This window comes from Salmo salar, chromosome 29 (genome assembly GCF_965601325.2).
Source record: "Salmo salar chromosome 29, fSalSal1, whole genome shotgun sequence".
Taxonomy (NCBI): domain Eukaryota; kingdom Metazoa; phylum Chordata; class Actinopteri; order Salmoniformes; family Salmonidae; genus Salmo; species Salmo salar.
Window position 1 is genome coordinate 18,652,501 of NC_138319.1, and position 20,112 is coordinate 18,672,612.

General features: G+C 45.4%; 1 protein-coding gene across 20 annotated transcripts in view; it reads right to left on the bottom strand.

The window, feature by feature from the left end:
• LOC106590302 (abl interactor 1) overlaps nucleotides 1–20,112 on the bottom strand; it is a 66,768-nt gene that overhangs the window by 11,948 nt on the left and 34,708 nt on the right. For 8 of the 20 annotated variants that reach the window (XM_014181167.3, XM_014181162.3, XM_014181171.3 and 5 more), the window contains 3 exons: nucleotides 10,492–10,506; nucleotides 8,009–8,130; nucleotides 6,532–6,672 (listed from right to left, as the gene is read on the bottom strand). In XM_014181167.3, the coding sequence (XP_014036642.1) occupies nucleotides 6,532–6,672; nucleotides 8,009–8,130; nucleotides 10,492–10,506 (278 nt within the window). The remainder of the gene's footprint in view (nucleotides 1–6,531; nucleotides 6,673–8,008; nucleotides 8,131–10,491; nucleotides 10,507–20,112) is intronic. The other 12 variants (XM_014181173.3, XM_014181168.3, XM_014181163.3 and 9 more) reach the window with 3 other exon arrangements.

Here is a 20,112-nt window from a genome sequence, read left to right on the forward strand (position 1 = left end):
TAGAAGGCTGCAGTATGTCATTTTTACACTTGATTGAGTTTTTGCTCCTCCATAACTGTAAAAGTCACTGATATCGTTTGAGCAATTCAAGTTAAGATGAAATAACACCTGGTTTGAAAGACCTTAAATGGTTGCTGATAGACAGGTAAGGACAAAAAGCGGCAGTCTTGCTGGCAGTCTTGGTATTGAACACAATTTATCGTACATATCCATGATATTTGGTGAACCATTTGTCCTGCAGTATTGATGTGTGGTAACATATCAAATTAGTTTAAAGCATATTATAACCATATTAAATGAGTTTAAACCATATTATAACCATATGAGTTTAAAGCATGTTATAACCATATCAAATGAAAGTACCACATCTACTCATCTAAAACAGGGCAAACCTGCTCCCTGCTGAAGATGCACTCTCCCATGACTCAATGGTGGAGATCGACACAGCGAGAGAGAGAGAGCGCGCGAGACAGCGCGAGAGAGAGAGCGCGCGAGACAGCGCGAGAGAGAGAGCGCGCGAGACAGCGCGAGAGAGAGAGCGCGCGAGACAGCGCGAGAGAGAGAGCGCGCGAGACAGCGCGAGAGAGAGAGCGCGCGAGACAGCGCGAGAGAGAGAGCGCGCGAGACAGCGCGAGAGAGAGAGCGCGCGAGACAGCGCGAGAGAGAGAGCGCGCGAGACAGCGCGAGAGAGAGAGCGCGCGAGACAGCGCGAGAGAGAGAGCGCGCGAGACAGCGCGAGAGAGAGAGCGCGCGAGACAGCGCGAGAGAGAGAGCGCGCGAGACAGCGCGAGAGAGAGAGCGCGCGAGACAGCGCGAGAGAGAGAGCGCGCGAGACAGCGCGAGAGAGAGAGCGCGAGAGAGAGCGCGAGAGAGAGCGCGAGAGAGGGCGCGCGAGAGAGAGCGCGAGAGAGAGCGCGCGAGAGGGCGCGCGAGAGAGAGCGCGAGAGAGAGTGCGCGAGACAGCGCGAGAGAGAGCGCGCGAGAGAGCTTTTAAACTCGGACAAAACAGAGATGCTTGTTCTAGGTCCCAAGAAACAAAGAGATCTTCTGTTGAATCTGACAATTAATCTGGATGGTTGTACAGTCGTCTCAAATAAAACTGTGAAGGACCTCGGCGTTACTCTGGACCCTGATCTCTCTTTTGAAGAACATATCAAGACTGTTTCAAGGACAGCTTTTTTCCATCTACGTAACATTGCAAAAATCAGAAATTTTCTGTCCAAAAATGACGCAGAAAAATTAATCCATGCTTTTGTTACTTCTAGGCTGGACTACTGCAATGCTCTACTTTCCGGCTACCCGGATAAAGCACTAAATAAACTTCAGTTAGTGCTAAATACGGCTGCTAGAATCCTGACTAGAACCAAAAAATTTGATCATATTACTCCAGTGTTAGCCTCCCTACACTGGCTTCCTGTTAAGGCAAGGGCTGATTTCAAGGTTTTACTGCTAACCTACAAAGCATTACATGGGCTTGCTCCTACCTATCTTTCCGATTTGGTCCTGCCGTACATACCTACACGTACGCTACGGTCACAAGACGCAGGCCTCCTAATTGTCCCTAGAATTTCTAAGCAAACGGCTGGAGGTAGGGCTTTCTCCTATAGAGCTCCATTTTTATGGAATGGTCTGCCTACCAATGTGAGAGACGCAGACTCAGTCTCAACCTTTAAGTCTTTACTGAAGACTTATCTCTTCAGTAGGTCCTATGATTAAGTATAGTCTGGCCCAGGAGTGTGAAGGTGAACGGAAAGGCTGGAGCAACGAACCGCCCTTGCTGTCTCTGCCTTGCCGGTTCCCCTCTTTCCACTGGGATTCTCTGCCTCTAACCCTTTTACAGAGGCTGAGTCACTGGCCTACTGGTGTTCTTCCATGCCGTCCATGGGAGGGGTGCGTCACTTGAGTGGGTTGAGTCACTGACGTGGTCTTCCTGTCTGGGTTGGCGCCCCCCCCCCCCCCCTTGGGTTGTGCCGTGGCGGAGATCTTTGTGGGCTATACTCGGCCTTGTCTTAGGACGGTAAGTTGGTGGTTGGAGACATCCCTCTAGTGGTGTGGGGGCTGTGCTTTGGCAAAGTGGGTGGGGTTATATCCTGCCTGTTTGGCCCTGTCCGGGGGTATCATCGGATGGGGCCACAGTGTCTTCTGATCCCTCCTGTCTCAGCCTCCAGTATTTATGCTGCAGTAGTTTATGTGTCGGGGGGCTAGGGTCAGTCTGTTACATCTGGAGTATTTCTCTTGTCTTATCCGGTGTCCTGTGTGTATTTAAATATGCTCTCTCTAATTCTCTCTTTCTCTCTTTCTGTCTTTCTCTCGGAGGACCTGAGCCCTAGGACCATGCCTCAGGACTACCTGGTATGATGACTCCTTGCTGTCCCCAGTCCACCTGGCCGTGCTGCTGCTCCAGTTTCAACTGTTCTGCCTGCGGCTATGGAACCCTGCACCGGACGTGCTTGTTGCACCCTCGACAACTACTATGATTATTATTATTTGACCATGCTGGTCATTTATGAACATTTTAACATTTTAACATTTTGACCATGTTCTGTTATAATATCCACCCTGCACAGCCAGAAGAGGACTGGCCACCCCTCATAGCCTGGTTCCTCTCTAGGTTTCTTCCTAGGTTTTTGGCCTTTCTAGGGAGTTTTTCCTAGGGAGTTTTTCCTAGCCACCATGCTTCTTTCACATGCTTTGCTTGCTGTTTGGGGTTTTAGGCTGGGTTTCTGTACAGCACTTTGAGAATATCAGCTGATGTACGAAGGGCTATATAAAAATAAATTTGATTTGATTTGATTTGAGAGCGAGAGCGCGAGAGAGAGCGAGAGCGAGAGAGCGCGCGAGAGCGAGAGCGAGCGAGAGAGCGCGAGAGAGAGAGCGCGAGAGAGACAGCGCGAGAGAGAGAGCGCGAGAGAGAGAGCGCGAGAGATTGCGCGAGAGATTGCGCGAGAGATTGCGCGAGAGAGCGAGAGAGCGAGAGAGATTGCGCGAGAGAGAGCGAGAGAGAGAGAGAGAGAGAGCGCGAGAGAGAGAGCGCGAGAGAGAGAGCGCGAGAGAGAGAGCGCGAGAGAGAGAGCGCGCGAGAGAGAGAGAGCGCGAGAGAGAGAGAGCGCGAGAGATTGCGCGAGAGAGCGAGAGAGAGCGCGAGAGAGCGCGAGAGAGCGCGAGAGAGAGCGAGAGAGAGAGCGCGAGAGAGAGCGAGAGAGAGCGCGAGAGAGAGCGAGAGAGAGAGAGAGCGAGAGCGCGAGAGAGAGAGAGCGCGTGAGAGAGAGAGAGAGAGCGAGAGCGCGAGAGAGAGCGAGAGAGATTGCGCGAGAGCGCGAGAGAGAGCGAGAGAGAGAGAGAGCGAGAGCGCGAGAGAGAGCGAGAGAGAGAGAGAGCGAGAGCGCGAGAGAGAGAGAGAGAGCGAGAGCGAGAGCGAGAGAGAGCGAGAGCGAGAGCGAGAGAGAGCGAGAGAGAGCGAGAGCGCGAGAGAGAGCGAGAGAGAGAGCGAGAGAGAGAGCGAGAGAGAGAGCGAGAGCGCGAGAGAGAGAGAGAGAGAGAGCGAGAGCGCGAGAGAGAGAGAGAGAGAGCGCGAGAGAGAGAGAGAGAGAGCGAGCGCGCGAGAGGGAGAGCGCGAGAGGGAGAGGGAGAGAGAGCGCGCGAGAGGGAGAGGGAGAGCGAGAGAGAGCGCGCGAGAGGGAGAGGGAGAGGGAGAGAGCGCGCGCGCGAGAGAGAGAGAGAGAGAGAGAGAGAGAGAGAGAGAGAGAGAGAGAGAGAGAGAGAGAGAGAGAGAGAGAGAGAGAGAGCGAGAGAGAGAGCGAGAGCGCGCGAGAGCGAGAGAGAGAGCGAGAGAGAGAGCGAGAGAGCGAGAGAGAGAGCGCGAGAGAGAGAGCGAGAGAGAGAGCGAGAGCGAGATTGCGCGAGAGAGAGAGCGAGAGAGCGAGATTGCGCGAGAGAGAGAGCGCGCGAGAGAGAGCGAGAGCGCGCGAGAGAGAGAGAGCGCGAGAGAGAGAGAGCGCGAGAGAGAGAGAGCGCGAGGAGAGAGAGAGCGAGAGAGAGAGACGAGAGAGAGAGAGCGCGAGAGAGAGAGAGCGAGAGAGAGAGAGCGAGAGAGAGAGCGCGAGAGAGAGAGAGCGCGAGAGAGAGAGAGCGCGAGAGAGAGAGAGCGCGCGGAGAGAGAGAGCGAGCGCGAGAGAGCGCGCGGAGAGAGAGAGCGAGCGCGAGAGAGCGAGCGCGAGAGAGAGCGCACGAGATAGCGAGAGAGAGCGCACGAGATAGCGAGAGAGAGCGCGAGCGAGAGAGCGAGCAGAGAGCGAGAGCGAGAGCGCGAGGGAGAGCGAGCGAGAGAGCGAGAGAGAGCGAGAGAGAGCGAGAGCGCGCGGAGAGAGAGAGAGCGCGGAGAGAGAGAGAGCGCGGAGAGAGAGAGAGCGCGGAGAGAGAGAGAGCGCGGAGAGAGAGCGCGCGGAGAGAGAGCGCGCGGAGAGAGAGAGCGCGCGGAGAGAGAGAGCGCGCGGAGAGAGAGAGCGCGCGGAGAGAGAGAGCGCGCGGAGAGAGAGAGCGCGCGGAGACAGAGAGCGCGCGGAGAGAGAGAGAGCGCGGAGAGAGAGAGCGCGGAGAGAGAGAGCGCGCGCGGAGAGAGAGCGCGCGCGGAGAGAGAGCGCGCACGAGAGAGCGAGAGAGCGCGCACGAGAGAGCGAGAGAGAGCGCACGAGAGAGCGAGAGAGAGCGCACGAGAGAGCGAGCACGAGAGAGCGAGCACGAGAGAGCGAGCACGAGAACGAGAGCGAGCGCACGAGAGAGAGCGCACGAGAGAGAGCGCACGAGAGAGAGCGCACGAGAGAGAGCGCACGAGAGAGAGCGCACGAGAGAGAGCGCACGAGAGAGAGCGCACGAGATAGCGAGAGAGAGCGCACGAGATAGCGAGAGAGAGAGCGCACGAGATAGCGAGAGAGAGAGCGCACGAGATAGCGAGAGAGAGAGCGCACGAGATAGCGAGAGAGAGAGCGCACGAGATAGCGAGAGAGAGAGCGCACGAGATAGCGAGAGAGAGAGCGCACGAGATAGCGAGAGAGAGAGCGCACGAGATAGCGAGAGAGAGAGAGCGCACGAGATAGCGAGAGAGAGAGAGCGCACGAGATAGCGAGAGAGAGAGAGCGCACGAGATAGCGAGAGAGAGAGAGCGCACGAGATAGCGAGAGAGAGAGAGCGCACGAGATAGCGAGAGAGAGAGAGCGCACGAGATAGCGAGAGAGAGAGAGCGCACGAGATAGCGAGAGAGAGCGCACGAGATAGCGAGAGAGAGCGCACGAGATAGCGAGAGAGAGCGCACGAGATAGCGAGAGAGAGCGCACGAGATAGCGAGAGAGAGAGCGCACGAGATAGCGAGAGAGAGAGCGCAAAAGAGAGCAAGAACAAAGGGGAGAGAAAATAGCAAAGTAAGGGAACGGGAGTAGCATGTGTGCCAAAATGATAGAGGGACAGGAGAAAAAAAGAGAAAAGTGACGTAATATTTATGACCATCTCAGTCAGCAGCACAGCCTTCTTAGCTAATGAAACAACTTCAAAATCACTCGTGACTCATATCTCAGCTCTCGCAGCGTGGCTTTCTGACGGACACATTTCAGTGATCGTGGCAGGGGTCTAAATGTACAGAGGACTTAGGACTTTCGAAGGACACTTTACGCCGGCGGCCTTGAGGAACATTCATTCCCAAACGGCTGAAGCCTTCCGGGTCTTGTCAGTTGAATGTTGGATTTACAGTATTTGGGCGGGGGAGCTGTGAAAGCACATTAAGCTGATGGATTTAAGTGTAGAGATTAGAAATGTTTGTAAAACATGGGGGATACAAAGTATTTGGGGGGGGGGTTCCTTTTGTCATACCCATGTTAGAACACAGAGGCTGTGGGAGAAAAATTCAGAGCTGTTGAGTAGGACAATAGTATATGTGTGTCCCCATCGGTCTGCGCGCAGATTACATTTATTTAACTAGGCAAGTCAGTTAATAACAAATTCTTATTTACAATGACAGCCTATTGGGGAACAGTGGGTTAAATGCCTTGTTCAGGGGCAGAACGAACCTTGTCAGCTCGGGGATTCGATCCAGCAACCTGTCGGTTACAGGCCCAACGCGCGTGTGTACGCGTGCCTGTGTGTGTGTGTTTTACTGGTTAGTATCATGGCAATGAAACAAAACACGAAGCGGATTTAAACATCTTCAGGAAAACAGCCCTTATGTTGGAAATAAACATTTTCCAAGCACACAATATTTTACAAACAGCAGGTTTTTTTTTTTTTTAAAAGGACCAAAGAGATGTCTGCTTCATGTAAAAAATATTGCGATACTGGTATGGTCAAATTTTTAACATTGTAGTAATTTAGGAGACGCTCTTATCCAGAGCGACTTACAGGAGGAATCAGGGTTAAGTGCCTTGCTCAAGGGCACATCGGCAGATTTTTCACCTAGTCGGATCGGGTTTCGAACCAGAGACCTTTCGGTTACTGGACCGCCGCTCTTAAACGCAAGGCTACCGGCCTCCCTAGCGTGTTAGTTACCTGTGGGTTCTTTGTCTCTGGTTGAGAGAAGCAGTGCGCCCAGGGCTGTGCTGGCTGCCTAGACGAGCGGGGCTGGTCATGTAGTCGTTGGGTACTGTGGGCGGTTTCACCGGCTCCAGAGTTTTATAGGGCGTATTGCGTCTGTCAAAGTCAACCAAAGATAGAAAGGGGGGGGGAGATAAAAAGAGAATAAGAACAGAATGAATCATAATGCATGAGAATCAGGGGTCCGTTTACTTTTTTCATAAATGGTTTTCATCTACCAATAGGTGCCCTTTGCAAGGCATTGAAAAACCTCCCTGGTCTTTGTGGTTGAAATTCACTGCTTGACTGAGGGATCTTACAACCAACAAAGACCAGGGAGGTTTTCCAATGCCTTGCAAATTGTATGGTTGGTGTACTGAGATGAGTTAGTCATTCACAAATAATGGTAAACACTATTATTGCACACAGAATGAGTCTATTTAACTTATGTGATTTGTTAAGCACATTTTTACTCCCAAACTTATTTAAGCTTGCCATAACAAAGGGGTTGAATACTAAAATTATTGACTTCAGCTTTTCATTTTTAATATAAAAAAACAATTAAAAAAACAATTCCACTTTGACATTATGGGGTATTGTGTCTAGGCCAGTGACACAAACACTCAATTTAATCAATTTTAAATGCAGGCTGTATCACAACAAAACGTGCAATAAGTCAAGGGGTGTGAATACTTTGTGAAGGCACTGTAGATCAATGAATACAAAAATATCCTCATTGAAAATAATGGAGAAAATGTCCCTATTCACAAATGGAAGTTACCTCTTAAAATGTGAACGTTTCGTTGGAATGCAATAGAATGCAACACCACGATCAGTGGCAGACTGGACATCTGGCATTCCAAGCAAATGCCAGACGGGCTGGTCTATTTCTAGCCCCAGTGGGCCTGTCTAACGAGGTTTTTGCACAAAAATATAATTATCTGGCTCATAATAGGGTCCTCAAGGGGAAAAAAGAAAATGGGCCAGTGTGGGGGCCTCGAGGAATAAAATGGGCCGATGTGTTAGAAATACCAGGGTCGATTTCTGGTCCCAGTCTGCCCCTGGCCACGATGTACATGTGCACCCAATCCCACATGTGTAAATGTACTTGTTACATACATGCACAGCATACCAACAACATAGTAACCTTTTCCACAACCTTTATTAAAAGACCATGGCCTCAACAAACTGCAATGCTCTTAACAGTAACAGTCAGTGGAAATCTGCACAGGACCATTCAAAATCCAACTTATCTATTCAGCTGGATGTTCCACAGCAGTCACTAAAGCCCAGAATTAGTGTTACACTGCTATTTTATATAAAAGATCAGGACGTGACTAACTCTGTGCACCGGCTAGGATACCAAACGCCCTGCCTTCTAACATGTTGGCTCAGTTAATAGTGGTGATAAAAAGTGATTCATTCATTTAAAAAAATAAAAAAGACCTCTTACCCTAGAGTGCCACGCCCTGACATCGGCCCTGTCACGGGCGGCGGGCTAGGCGGCTTCTGTGTCGGCGGATTGGTCCTCGATAGTGTTCCTCCTCCTCTGATTGGCTGATTATTTCCATGCTGCTGTTGAAAAGACAATAAATCAAGAAAGTATTTTAAGACATTTAACATAGTGGTAGCATAAAAGACTAACTAGTATGACAACAGACAAGTACTAAAGCTGATAGGCTTCCCAGATTCAGTATGCTACATCATTACTGAGACATTCTGGCAAATGAGCAGAACTGGTCTTTAACCAAGTCACAGGGTGGTTGGCCAGGTAAAACCCACAGGGGCTTCCTGCTAAACATCGTCACATGTTTGTTTTGGACATGGCGTTCTATCAAGCACATAAAAACAAACATATAATCAAAGCCAATAACTAAAAGGCCACGCCACAGCTAACGTTTGAATTTTTCATGACTCCTGGGGTTATTGTTTTATTAAGAGTTATAAATATTCAAAAAAAAGGTGCATACTCATTTTATCTGGAAAACCCATACAGCAGATAAGATCATCATACACAGCTACACATATGAACAGCTTTTCAACACATACATGTCAACATATCTATCATATCATGATACAGTGCCTTCGGAAAGTATTCATTCCCCTTGACTTATTCCACATTTTGTTGTGTTACAGCCTGAACTCAAAATGTATTAAATATTTTTTTGGAAATCATCCAGCTACACACACAATACCCCGTAATGACAATGTGAATTTTTTGGGGTTGAAATGATTTAAAATGAAACACAGAAATCTAATTTACATAAGTATTCATACCCCTGAGTCAATACATGTTAGAATCACCTTTGGAAGCGTTTACAGCTGTGAGTCTTTCTGGGTAAACCTTTAAGAGCTTTGCACACCTGGATTGTACAATATTTGCACATTATTCTTAAAAAAAACAAACTTCAAGCTCTGTCAAGTAGGTTGTTGATCATTGCTAGACAACCGTTTAAGTCTTGCCATAGATTTTCAAGCCGATTTAAGTCAGCTATAACTAGGTCACAAAGGAACGTCCAATGTCATCTTGGTATGCAACTCCAGTGTATATTTGGCCTTGTGTTTTAGGTTACTGTCCTGCTGAAAATGTGAATTTGTCTCCCAGTGTCTGTTGAAAAGCAGACTGAACCAGGTTTTCCTCTAGGATTTTGCCTGGGCTTAGCTCTATTCTGTTTGTTGTTATCCTAAAAAAAAAAAAATAATAATCCCTAGTCCTTGCCGATGACAAGCATACCAGTGGAGGCTGGTGGGAGGTGCTATAGGAGGACAGGCTCATTGTAATGGCTGGAATAGAATTATTGGAACAGAGTCAAACGTGTGATTTCCATTCCAGCCATTACAATGAGCCCGTCCTCCTCTAGCTTCTCCCACCAGCCTCCACTGAAGCATACCCATAACATGATGCAGCCACCACCACACCTGAAAATATGAAATGGTGGCCCTCAGTGATGTGTAGGATTTGCCCCAAACATAACACTTTGTATTTTAGACATAATGTTCATTTCATTGACACATTTGTAGCAGTTTTACTTTAGTGTCTTGTTGCACAGGATGCATGTTTTGGAATATTTTTATTCTGTACAGGCTTCCTTTTTTTTCTGTAATTTATGTTAGTATTGTGGAGTAACTACAATGTTGATCCATCCTTAGTTTTCTCCCATCACTGCCATTAAACTCTGTTTTAAAGTCACCATTAGCCTCATGCTGAAATCCCTGAGCGGTTTCCTTCCTCTCCGGCAACTGAGTTCGGAAGGACGACTGTATCCTTTTAGTGACTGGGTGTATTGATACACCATCCAGAGTGTAATTATTAACAATAGGTTCTCTTTGTGAGGCATTGCAAAAATCTCCCTGGTCTCTGTGGTTGAATCTGTGGTTGAAATTCTCTGCTCGACTGAGGAACCTCACAGTAAATGATATGGTTGGGGAACAGAGATGAGGTAGTCATTAAAAAAATAATAATGTCCATGCAACTTATTGAGTTGTTTAAGCACATTTTTCTCTTGAACTGATGTTAGCTTGCCAAAACAAAGCGGTTGAATACTTGACTCAAGACATGTCAGCAGCTTTTAATTTAATTCATTTGTAAACATTTAAAAAAATATATATATATATTCCACTGACATCATGGGGTATTGTGTGTAGGCCAGTGATACAGCCTGAATTGAGGTTTTGTAACACAACACAATGTGGAAAAAGTCAAGGGGGTGTGAATACTTTCTGAAGGCGCAGTATATTGTCATGATGAGTTGTGCTCCTAAGCCTCTAATAATGACGGCTACAGCAGCAGTTGGACTAGGCCTACTTGTACTATGGATTGGTTTAGGGGGAAATAAGGAATCAAATACATGAATTTTTTTTTTTTTTTTGCGGTTTAAACAGCTATCAATAGTAGACTACTATAGCAAGATGGGTCATGTGACAAACAGGACTTACCTTGGCTTTGAGCCACTTAACGTGGGTGGAAGAAAGAGAGAGAGAGAAAGAGAGAGAGAAGGTATATGTCAAAATCGCCATGTCTGAACGGTAAAAGAACCCACATTACAGGAGACTTTACCACATTATTTACACCGAGTAAACATTTCTCAAGACCTGGGCAACAGTTGTTTGATGTCATTGCACTGCACCATAACAGTGTGGGTCCAATGGTTGTTTTTGTCCTCTGTGTTGATTCATATCTACCACACCTACAAGTAGGAATTCTCACAAATCCATTGGATGTTGCCATTGCGCATTGACATGGGTATTTCAACACCTCAATGCGTCATACTACTGGATAAGGTCAAAAATAAATAAATAAATATATATACACAAATACAAAGTCCTTTTGTATCTCCCCTTTGGAAACAATGTCAGTTCAGCGCATATGTTCAAACTGTCCTGCATCTTGGTGTAATTTTACAAATGATCATGAATGCTGAACCTGTGCACTTACGCTCTAGGAAGAAAAGCAATTTCTCATAGACAAGTGCTCTGTAATTTATGTTTGAGAGAGTCAAATAGAAGGAACAGCTAGTTCACGCCACGGGACTGCTCTGCACTACGACAAGCACCAAGACAAGTGGGTCATCAATTATGCAGGCTCCCTATTGGGCCATTCCGAGCGCATCACAAGAAACAAGATAAAACAGGAGGTTCTTGGGAAGGCCAATGTTAGGTAGATTCATCAAATGTAGTATGATGAAGCTATGTATGGTTTATTCAAATCAAGAAAGTGGGAGAAAGTGACACTGTGGAAACGAGGGTGCACCAAAGCTAAATTCTGGGGGCTTTTTTGTTGTTGAAATATGGCTTATTATTAGGCTACAGGCACCAGTTCTTTCAGACAGGACCATGTTGACTGATTATTATTAGGCTACAGGCACCAGTTCTTTCAGACAGGACCATGTTGACTGATTATTATTAGGCTACAGGCACCAGTTCTTTCAGACAGGACCATGTTGACTGATTATTATTAGGCTACAGGCACCAGTTCTTTCAGACAGGACCATGTTGACTGATTATTATTAGGCTACAGGCACCAGTTCTTTCAGACAGGACCATGTTGACTGATTATTATTAGGCTACAGGCACCAGTTCTTTCAGACAGGACCATGTTGACTGATTATTATTAGGCTACAGGCACCAGTTCTTTCAGACAGGACCATGTTGACTGATTATTATTAGGCTACAGGCACCAGTTCTTTCAGACAGGACCATGTTGACTGATTATTATTAGGCTACAGGCACCAGTTCTTTCAGACAGGACCATGTTGACTGATGATTATTAGGCTACAGACACCAGTTCTTTCAGACGGGACCGTGTTGACTGATGGAGGTTGTTGTCCCAGTCCAAAACCAATGGGATTAGCATTTCAAACTGTAGCTCAAAATCCCACCATGCTGCGATCTCCATTGTAGGGATTGAGCAATGGGTGAAGGCTAAGGCAGAGTGGGGTTGGGTCAATGTTCAGGCCTGAGTGAGTCTAAGCAGGATTTGCCAATGCTATATGCAACAGAAGAGTTTCAAAAAGAGTAGATGCATCCTCCTGGATGACTGAACCAGACTGCTCATACAGTACCAGTCAAAAATTTGGACACACCTACTCATTCAAGGGTTTCTCTTGATTTTTGCTATTTTCTACATTGTAGAATAATAGTGAAGACATCAAAACTATGAAATAACACATATGGAATCATGTAGTAATCAAAACCAAATTTAGATTCTTCAAAGTAACCACCCTTTGCCTTGATGACAGCTTTGCACACTCTTGGCATTCTCTCAACCAGCTTCACGAGGTAGCAATTGCACATATTAACTTTTAACAAGGCATGTGTGTTAAATAAAATGCATTCCAGGTGACTACCTCAAGAAGCTGGTTGAGAGAATGCCAAGTGTGCAAAGCTGTCATCAAGGCAAAGGGAGGCTACTTTGAAGAATCTGAAACATAAAATATTTTGATTTGTTTAAGACTTTTGGTTACTACATGATTCCATGTGTGTCATTTCATAGTTTTGATGTCTTCACTATTATTCTACAATGAAGAAAACAGTAAAAAAAAAAAAAAAAACCTTGAATGAGTCCAAGCTTTTGACTGGTACTGTACATAGATGTCAGCCAAATCACTGCACAGATCCATCAGTCATTATAACCTGGATTGCCTGAATAATGATCATATTGACAGATTGGAGCGATTTGTTTGGTTACTTCTAGGAAGTTTTTCCTAGTCACTGTGCTTCTGCATCGCTTGCTCTTTGGTGTTGTAGGCTGGGTGTCTGTAAAGCACACTGTGACAACTGCTGATGTAATAAGGGGCTTCATAAAATACATGTGATTGATACATTTGATTGACAGATCCATATTGATAAATGCACTGACACAGTGCTAGACCTGGGCTATGACGTGAACGATATGATTAAAGTGTAAAGGGCAGGCTATATGCCGATACTGCTTACACAGGGATGAGAAGATGTGCTGAGCTAAGGGCCCTAGGAGGAAAAGATCTGAGTCATCAGACAGCACTACGGAAGGCACCTTCAAGACATGTTGAGGACACTTACTATATTATAAACATGCCATCTACAAGCACTCGAAATGCGTTTCCCCCCCAAAGAGTGACTGGAAACTGTTTCGTAAACAGTCGTAAACGTTTCTGGAAGTACACATCATCACTGGCAGCCGAGTTAAGGAGGCTACATTTTGTTCCCCCGTGTATCTAATACGACTTACCAAGGACGAAAAAGAACACATTCGCTGAGGAAACAAAGTCTGAAGCAACATCTGACGTCTCCCCTGCATTCCTGAAAACGCTGACAAGATCAAGCCTCATCGTCTGCCGTAGTGTTGTGAGAAAGACGACGCCGGCCATACGCTTTAGGAGAGAACACGGTGATCCTCTGGATGAGTGAGCAGCTTAGACCATCGATAGAATGTCACAGAGTTCAGTGAATATCATTAGAGATGTTGAACCTTCCATCCCTCCTCTCTTTTACTAGTCTCCCCTCTCTCCAACAGGGATACTGCAACATACTGTACATGACTTCGGTACCAATCGTGTGTGTGTGTGTGTGTGTGTGTGTGTGTGTGTGTGGGGACTTTCTTGTCAATTCTGTTCTAAATCAGATGTTTCTCTTGGCATGTCTTCCATTTAAAAAAAGGCCCAGTGCAGTCAAAACCGTGATTATCCTGTGTTTTATATATATATTTCCACAGTACAAGGTTGGAATAATACTGTGAAATTGTGAAAATTATGATTATGCCGTTTTAGTGTAAGAGCTGTTGGAAAAGACCACCTGAAATTTCTGCCTGTTTGGTGGGAGGGAGTTTTGGCCTTCATTGGTGACATCAACATGCAGTAAATTACACTGAAAATATAAAAACGCAACATGTAACAATTTCAAAGATTTTACTGAGTTACAGTTCAAGGAAATCAGTCAATTGAAATTAATTCATTAGGCCCTAATGTATGGATTTCACATGACTGGGAATACTGATAAGCATCTGCTGGTCACAGAGAACTTAAAAAAAAAAAAAAAAAAAAAGAAGGGAAAAAAAGTTGTGGATCAGAAAACTAGTCAGTATCTGGTTTGTCCACATTTGCCTCATGCAGCGCGACACATCTCCTTCGCATAGAGTTGATCATGCTGTCGTGTACGTCGTTCCGGAACAACCCAAACAGGTTCAATGGGTGACATGTCTGGTGAGTATGCAGGACATGGAGGAACTGGGACATCTTCAGCTTCCAGGAATTATGTACAGATCCTTGCGTCATGGGGCCGTGCATTATCATGCTGAAACATGAGGCGATGGCGGTTGATGAATGGCACAACAATGGGCCCCAGGATCTCGTCAAGGTATCTTAGCGCATTCAAATTGCCATCGATAAAATGGAATTGTGTTCGTTGTTAGTAGTTTACGCCTGCACATACCATAACCCCACCGCCACCATGAGGCACTCTGTTTACAATGTGGACATCAGCAAACCGCTCACCAACACGACACCATACACACTGTCTGCCGTGTACAGTTGAAACCGCGATTCATCCATGAAGAGCACACTTCTCCAGCGTACCAGTGGCCATCGAAGGTGAGCATTTGCCCACTGAAGTGGTAAAGAAAACATTCAATACTCTGGAAACAGCTCTGGTGGACATTCCTGCAGTCAGCAGGCCAATTGCATGCTCCCTAAAAATTTGAGACATCTGTGGAATTGTGTTGTGTGACAAAACTGTACATTTTAGTGTGGCACAAGGTGTACCTGTGTAATGATCATGCTGTTTAATCAGCTTCTTGATATGACACACCTGTCAGGTTAATGGATTATCTTGGCAAAGGAGAAATGTTCACTAACAGGTTTGTAAACCAATTTGTGCACATTTTAGAGCTATGCTCTTTTTGTTCGTATGAAAAATGTTGAGGATCTTTCATTTCTGCTCATGAAACATGGGACCAACACTTTACATGTCGCGTTTATTTTTTTTATTTATTATATATATATATATATTTCTTCCCAAAAGTTTTCCTATATTTTTACTATTTTCTACATTGTGCTTCTACACCTGCATTGCTTGCTGTTTGGGGTTTTAGGCTGGGTTTCTGTACAGCACTGAGATATCAGCTGATGTAAGAAGGGCTATATAAATACATTTGATTTGATTTGAACAATAGTGACGACATTAAAACTATGAAATAACACTTATGGAATCATGTAGTAACCAAAAGTGTTATATATATATTTTAAATTTGAGATTCTTCATAGTAGCCACCCTATGCCTTGAAGACAGCTTTGCACACTCTTGGCAATCTCTCAACCAGCTTCATGAAGAACGCTTTTCCAACAGTCTTGAAGGAGTTCCCACATATGCTGAGCACTTGTTGGCTGCTTTTCCTTTACTCTGCGGTCCAACTCATACTCACCTGAAATGCATTTCAGGTGAGTATGGCAAGAACAGCTCAAATAAGCAAAGACAAACGACAGTCCATCATTACTTTATGACATGAAGGTCAGTCAATCCAGAATATTTCAAGAACTTTGAAAGTTTCTTCAAGTGCAGTCACAAAAACCATCAAGTGCTTTGACGAAATTGGCTCTCATGAGGACCTCCACAGGAAAGGAAGACCCAGCGTTACCTCTGCTTCACAGAGTTCAACTAAACGACATATCATCAACTGTTAAGAGGAGACTGCGTGAAATGTTAATTTTTTTATTTCACCTTTATTTAAGCAGGTAGGCCAGCTGAGAACAAGTTCTCATTTACAACTGCGACCTGGCCAAGATAAAGCAAAGCAGTGCGACAAAAACAACAGAGTTACACATGGGATAAACAAACGTAGTCAATAACACAATAGAAAATCTGTATACAGTGTGTGCAAATGAAGTAAGGAGGTATGGTAATAAATAGGCCAAAGTGGCAAAGTAATTACAATTCAGCAATGACACTGGAGTGATAGATGTGCAGATGAGGATGTGTAGAAATACTGGTGTGCAAAGGAGCAGAAAAAAAACAAAAAACAAATATGGGGGATGAGGTAGGTAGTTGGTAGGATGGGCTATTTACAGAAGGGCTGTGTACAGCTGCAGCGATCGGTAAGATGCTCTGACAGCCGATGCTTGAAGTTAGTGAGGGAGATATAAGTCTCCAACTTCAGTGATTTTTGCAATCTGTTCCAGTCATTGGGAGCAGAAAACTGGAAGGAAAGGCGTCCAAAGGAAGTGTTGGCTTTGGGGATGACCAGTGAAATATACCTGCTGGAGCGCGTGCTACGGGTGGGTGTTGCTATGATGACCAGTGAGCTGAGATAAGGCGGAGCTTTACCTAGCAAAGACTTATAGATGACCTGGAGCCAGTGGGTTTGGCAATGAATATGTAGCGAGGACCAGCCAACGAGAGCATACAGGTTGCAATGGTGGGTAGTATATGGGGCTTTGGTGACAAAAACGGATGGCACTGTGATAGACTGCATCCAATTTGTTGAGTAGAGTGTTGGAGGCTATTTTGTAAATGACATCCCTGAAGTCAAGGATCGGTAGGATAGTGAGTTTTACGGGGGTATGTTTGGCAGCATGAATGAAGGAGGCTTTGTTGCGAAATAGGAAGCCGATTATTGATTTAATTTTGGATTGGAGATGCTTAATGTGAGTCTGGAAGGAGAGTTTACAGTCTAGCCAGACACCTAGGTATTTATAGTTGTCCACATATTCTAAGTCAGAACCTTCATGGTCAAATTGCTGCAAAGAAACCACCAATAAGAAGAAGACTTGCTTGGGCCAAGTAACACGAGCAATGGACATTAGACCAGTGGAAATCTGTCCTTTGGTCTGATGAGTCCAAATTTGAGATTTTTGGTTCCAAACTCTGTCTTTGTGAGACGCAGAGTAGGTGAATGGATGATCTCTACATGTGTGGTTCCCACTGTTGAGCATGGAGGAGTGATGGTGTGGGGGTGCTTTGCTGGTGACACTGTCAGTGATTTATTTAGAATTCAAGGCACACTTAACCAGCATGGCTACCACAGCATTCTGCAGCAATACGCCATCCCATCTGGTTTGCGCTTAGTGGGACTATCATTTGTTTATCAACAGGACAATGACCCAAAACACACCTCCAGGCTGTGTAAGGGCTATTTGACCAATGAGAGTGATGGAGTGCTGCATTTAGATGACCTGGCCTCAATGACAATCAGATGACAATCATCCAACCTCAACCCAACTAAGATGGTTTGGGATGAGTTGGTCCGCAGAGTGAAGGAAAAGCAGCCACAAGTGCTCAGCATATGTGGGAACGCCTTCAAGACTATTGGCAAAGCATTCCTCAGTAAGCTGGTTGAGAGAATGCCAAGAGTGTGCAAAGGTGTCATCAGGGCAAAGGGTGGCTACTGTGAAGAATCTCAAATATAAAACACTTTTGGTTACTACATGATTCCATATGTGTTATTTAATCGTTTATGTCTTTACTATTATTCTACAATGTAGAAAATCCCATGAATGAGTAAGTGTCCAAACTTTTGACCGGTACTGTATATACAGTATGTATTGTCACATACACTAAGTATACAAAACATTAAGAACACCTGCTCGTTCCACGACAAACTGACAAGGTGAATCCTGGTGAAAGCTATGATCCCTTATTGATGTCACTTGTTAAATCCACTTCAAATCAGTGTAGATGAATGGGAGGAGACAAGTTAAAGAAGGATTTATAAGCCGAGACAATTGCGACATGGATTGTGTATACAGTGCATTCGGAAAGTATTCAGACCTCGACTTTTTCCACGTTTTGTTACAGCCTTATTCTAAAATGGATTGTTTCTTCCCCCCTCAATCTACAAACAATATCCCATAATGACAAAGCAAAAACACTGTTTTTTTTTATTGTAGCAAATGTATAAAATAAATCTGAAATATCACATTTACATAAGTATTCAGACTCTTTACTCAGTACTTTGTTGAAGAACCTTTAGTAGCAATTACCGCCTGGAATCTTCTTGGGTATGACACTCTCAAGCTCTGTCAGGTTGGATGGGGAGCGTCGCTGCACAGCTATTTTCAGGTCTCTCCAGAGATGTTAGATCGTGTTCAAGTCTGGGCTCTGGCTGGGCCACTCAACAACATTCAGAGACTTGTCCCGAAGCCACTCCTGCGTTGTCTTGAGTGTGTGGTTAGGGTCATTGTCCTGTTGGATGGTGAACCTTTGCCCCAGTCAGGTCCTGAGCGCTCTAGAGTAGGTTTTCATGGATCTCTGTACTTTGCTCTGTTAATCTTTCCTTGATCCAGACTAGTCTCCCAGTCTCTGCCACTGAAAAACATCCCCACAGCATGATGCAGCCACCACCATGCTTCACTGTAGTGATGGTGCGAGGTTTCCTCCAAACATGACACTTGGCATTCAGGTCAAAGAGTTAAATCTTGGTTTCATCAGACCAGAGAATATCGTTTCTCATGGTCAGAGTCCTTTAGGTGCCTTTTGGCAAACTCCAAGCGGGCTGTCATGTGCCTTTTACTGAGTGGCTTCCATCTGGCCACTCTGCCATAAAGGCCTGATTGGTGGAGTGCTGCAGAGATGGTTGTCCTTCTGGAAGGTTCTCCCATCTCCACAGAGGAACTCTGGATCTCTGTCAGAGTGACCATCAGGTTCTTGGTCACCTCCCTGACCAAGGCCCTTCTCCCCAGATTGCTTAGTTAGGCCAAGCCCCAGCTCTAGGAAGAGTCTTGGGTGTTCCAAACTTCTTTCATTTAAGAATGGAGGCCATTGTGTTCTTGGGGACCTTCGATGCTGCAGACATTTTTTGTACCCTTCCCCAGATCTGTGCCTCGACACAATCTTGTTTTGGAGCTCTACGGATAATTGCTTCGACCTCATGGCTTGGTTTTTGCTTTGACATGCACCGTCAACTGTGGGACCTTATATAGACAGGTGTGTGCCTTTCCCAATCATGTCCAATCAATTGAATTTACCACAGGTGGACTCCAATCAAGTTGTAGAAACATCTCAAGGATGATCGATGGAAACAGTACGCACCTGAGCTCAATTTCGAGTCTCATAGCAAAGGGTCTGAATATTTAAGGTGTTTGCTTTTAATAAAATGTGCAAAATGTATGAAAACCTGGTTTTCACTTTGTCATTATGTATTGTGTGTAGATTGACGAGGACAATGTTTTATTCAATCAATTTTGGAAGAAGGCTGTAACATAATAAAATGTGAAAAAAGTCAAGGGGTCTGAATACTTCCCAAATACACTGTGTGTATCATTCAGAAGGTGAATGGGCAAGACAAAACATGTAAGTGCCTTTGAACAGGGTATGGTAGTAGGTGCAAGGGGCAACGGTTTGTGTCAAGAACTGCAACACTGCTGGGTTTTTCACGCTCAACCGTTTCTCGTGTGTATCAAGAATTGTCCACCATCCAAAGGACATCCAGCCAACTTGACAACTGTGGGAAGCATTGGAGTCAACATGGGCCAGCATCCCTGTGGAACTCTTTCGACACCTTGTAGAGTCCAAGCACTGATGAATTGAGGCTGTTCTGAGTGGAAAAGGGGGGGTGCAACTCATATTAGTAAGGTGTTTTCTAATATTCGTTATACTCCCGGTACAGCGGAGAGGTGCAGTGAAATGTGTTGTTTGAAAAGAGAGTTCCAAACCGCTCTGCCAATAACAGGTCGTTTTCAGTTTTCCCCTCTCAAACTACTCCTAGACAGTCCGAGCAAAATTCTCGCTTGAGAAATTTGCTAAGAAGCTACTTTTGTTTCTCTTTGACATTTTAAATGTAAAACAATAACAGTAAGGTACTTCATTCTTGCCCAGAAATGATTTGATATTGAGATAAAAACAGCTGCAATGGACCTTTAATAAGAAAACAAGCTTGTGTTTTGTGAATGTTTAACACATTTAGTCATTCAAATACACATTATTATTTAAATGAACGTGTGGTATCTAAACACAGACTCATGTGGCCAGTTTTACAGTTGGCTGGAGATTTGACATGATTCAAACTGCCATCTTGGCAGCATTGATTATGGTCAGTAAGTAAAGCAAGGCATAGTGATTCTATAGGGCCCTAACAGCTTTCTGCTAACC